The sequence below is a fragment of the Austrofundulus limnaeus genome, unplaced genomic scaffold, assembly GCF_001266775.1.
Source record: "Austrofundulus limnaeus strain Quisiro unplaced genomic scaffold, Austrofundulus_limnaeus-1.0 Scaffold173, whole genome shotgun sequence".
Lineage (NCBI taxonomy): Eukaryota > Metazoa > Chordata > Actinopteri > Cyprinodontiformes > Rivulidae > Austrofundulus > Austrofundulus limnaeus.
Window position 1 is genome coordinate 106,402 of NW_013952575.1, and position 1,331 is coordinate 107,732.

The window sequence follows — 1,331 nt, forward strand, 5'->3', positions numbered from 1 at the left end:
CTCTCTCTCTCTCTCTCTCTCTCTCTCTCTCTCTCCTTGTTTGTCTCTGTCTCTCTTTTTTTAACAAGAAGAGTGGGGGTAAGTGCATTTGAAAGGCTCCTGCTCTGATTTCACCTCCTCTTTATGAGCTTCTTCAGCTACCTCTTTAATGAGATGAGCAAGAAGAGAGAACACAGATGTGGGGAAAGGTTGTTGAGTGGAGAAACCTTTACACAGTACGTCAAGGCAAATCCTTTCTCTAGTTTAGTATCTAAATGTACAAGTATTTTTATTTAAATTTTTGAAGGGAACGTCATCTACGGATTTTGTTTGAATCTCTGCGCTTGGTGCCGAACAAGTGATCTAGATGGACCACCTGTGAGAAGAGATGACAACCATGCGAGCCAGATTATGTGTTTCATTCGGGTCAGGGGATGGTATGCTCCACACACGCGTCAAAGTTTAGGCCTGTTGTCTGTGCAGGAGCACACCCCCCCTTCCTCCTCCTCTTCCTCTCAGGGCTGTGGGATTACACAGATGAACAGACCCCCATATACGCGTCACGCACCTCTCTGCAGCCAGGTGAGCAGAAAAAGGACTTCAGCATTCCTGACATATCTAAGAGTTTATATCGCAAAGCGTGACTGGGAAGTGAGTGGAACTATCGTCTCGGGCCGGCTGCCTCTGATCRTGCCCTGTGGTCCTCGCACGACACAACCGTGGGAGGGCAAACACGCAGAGATAGTGAGGAGACTCTGTGCTGCAGCATGGGAGAAGGTGTGTGTGTGTGTTAAATGAAAGCAAGGTGGGCCAACTGCACATATCTGCCTTAGATCACAATAACACCTTTTAACACAACAGTGTGCAGACAGGACAGGGAGGCCTTCTGGCATCGAAACTCCGCTTAAAGAAAGGAGTTTAAAACTGGAGGCATTCTGCCAGGGAGCACGTTTCAAAAAACACATCATCTGTTGGGAATTTTTGAGCTCTAGTCGTGTGCTTCTCTCCTTTTCTTTAGATCATTATATAGAAATTGTGATGTGTTTAAAAGAGAGTCCTCCCATACCTGATCATCGATCTGGCACGCTGTCAGGTTATGCTGCGAGGMCGCGGGGGCAAACTGGATGTGCTTCAGCCAGCTGCCTGCGTCTGGTTTGCTGGCATCCACGCAAAACTTTACATGGCCTGACCCGTCCAAGATCTGCAGAGAGAGTGAGTGGAAAAAAAAAAGAAGAAAAGAAACAAAAAAGGGAAAAAGAAAGAGGGATCAGACTTTGATTAGTATCAAAACAGGTTACTGTGTCCAAACATGGCCCAACCACTCACACACACACACACACACACACATGCAC

General features: G+C 46.9%; 1 protein-coding gene across 14 annotated transcripts in view; it reads right to left on the reverse strand.

Annotated features, from left to right (window-relative positions):
- Nucleotides 1–1,331, reverse strand: part of mecom (MDS1 and EVI1 complex locus) — a 159,418-nt gene that overhangs the window by 26,510 nt on the left and 131,577 nt on the right. For all 14 annotated transcript variants that reach the window (XM_014017608.1, XM_014017601.1, XM_014017598.1 and 11 more), the window contains one exon: nt 1,046–1,180. In XM_014017608.1, the coding sequence (XP_013873062.1) occupies nt 1,046–1,180 (135 nt within the window). The remainder of the gene's footprint in view (nt 1–1,045; nt 1,181–1,331) is intronic.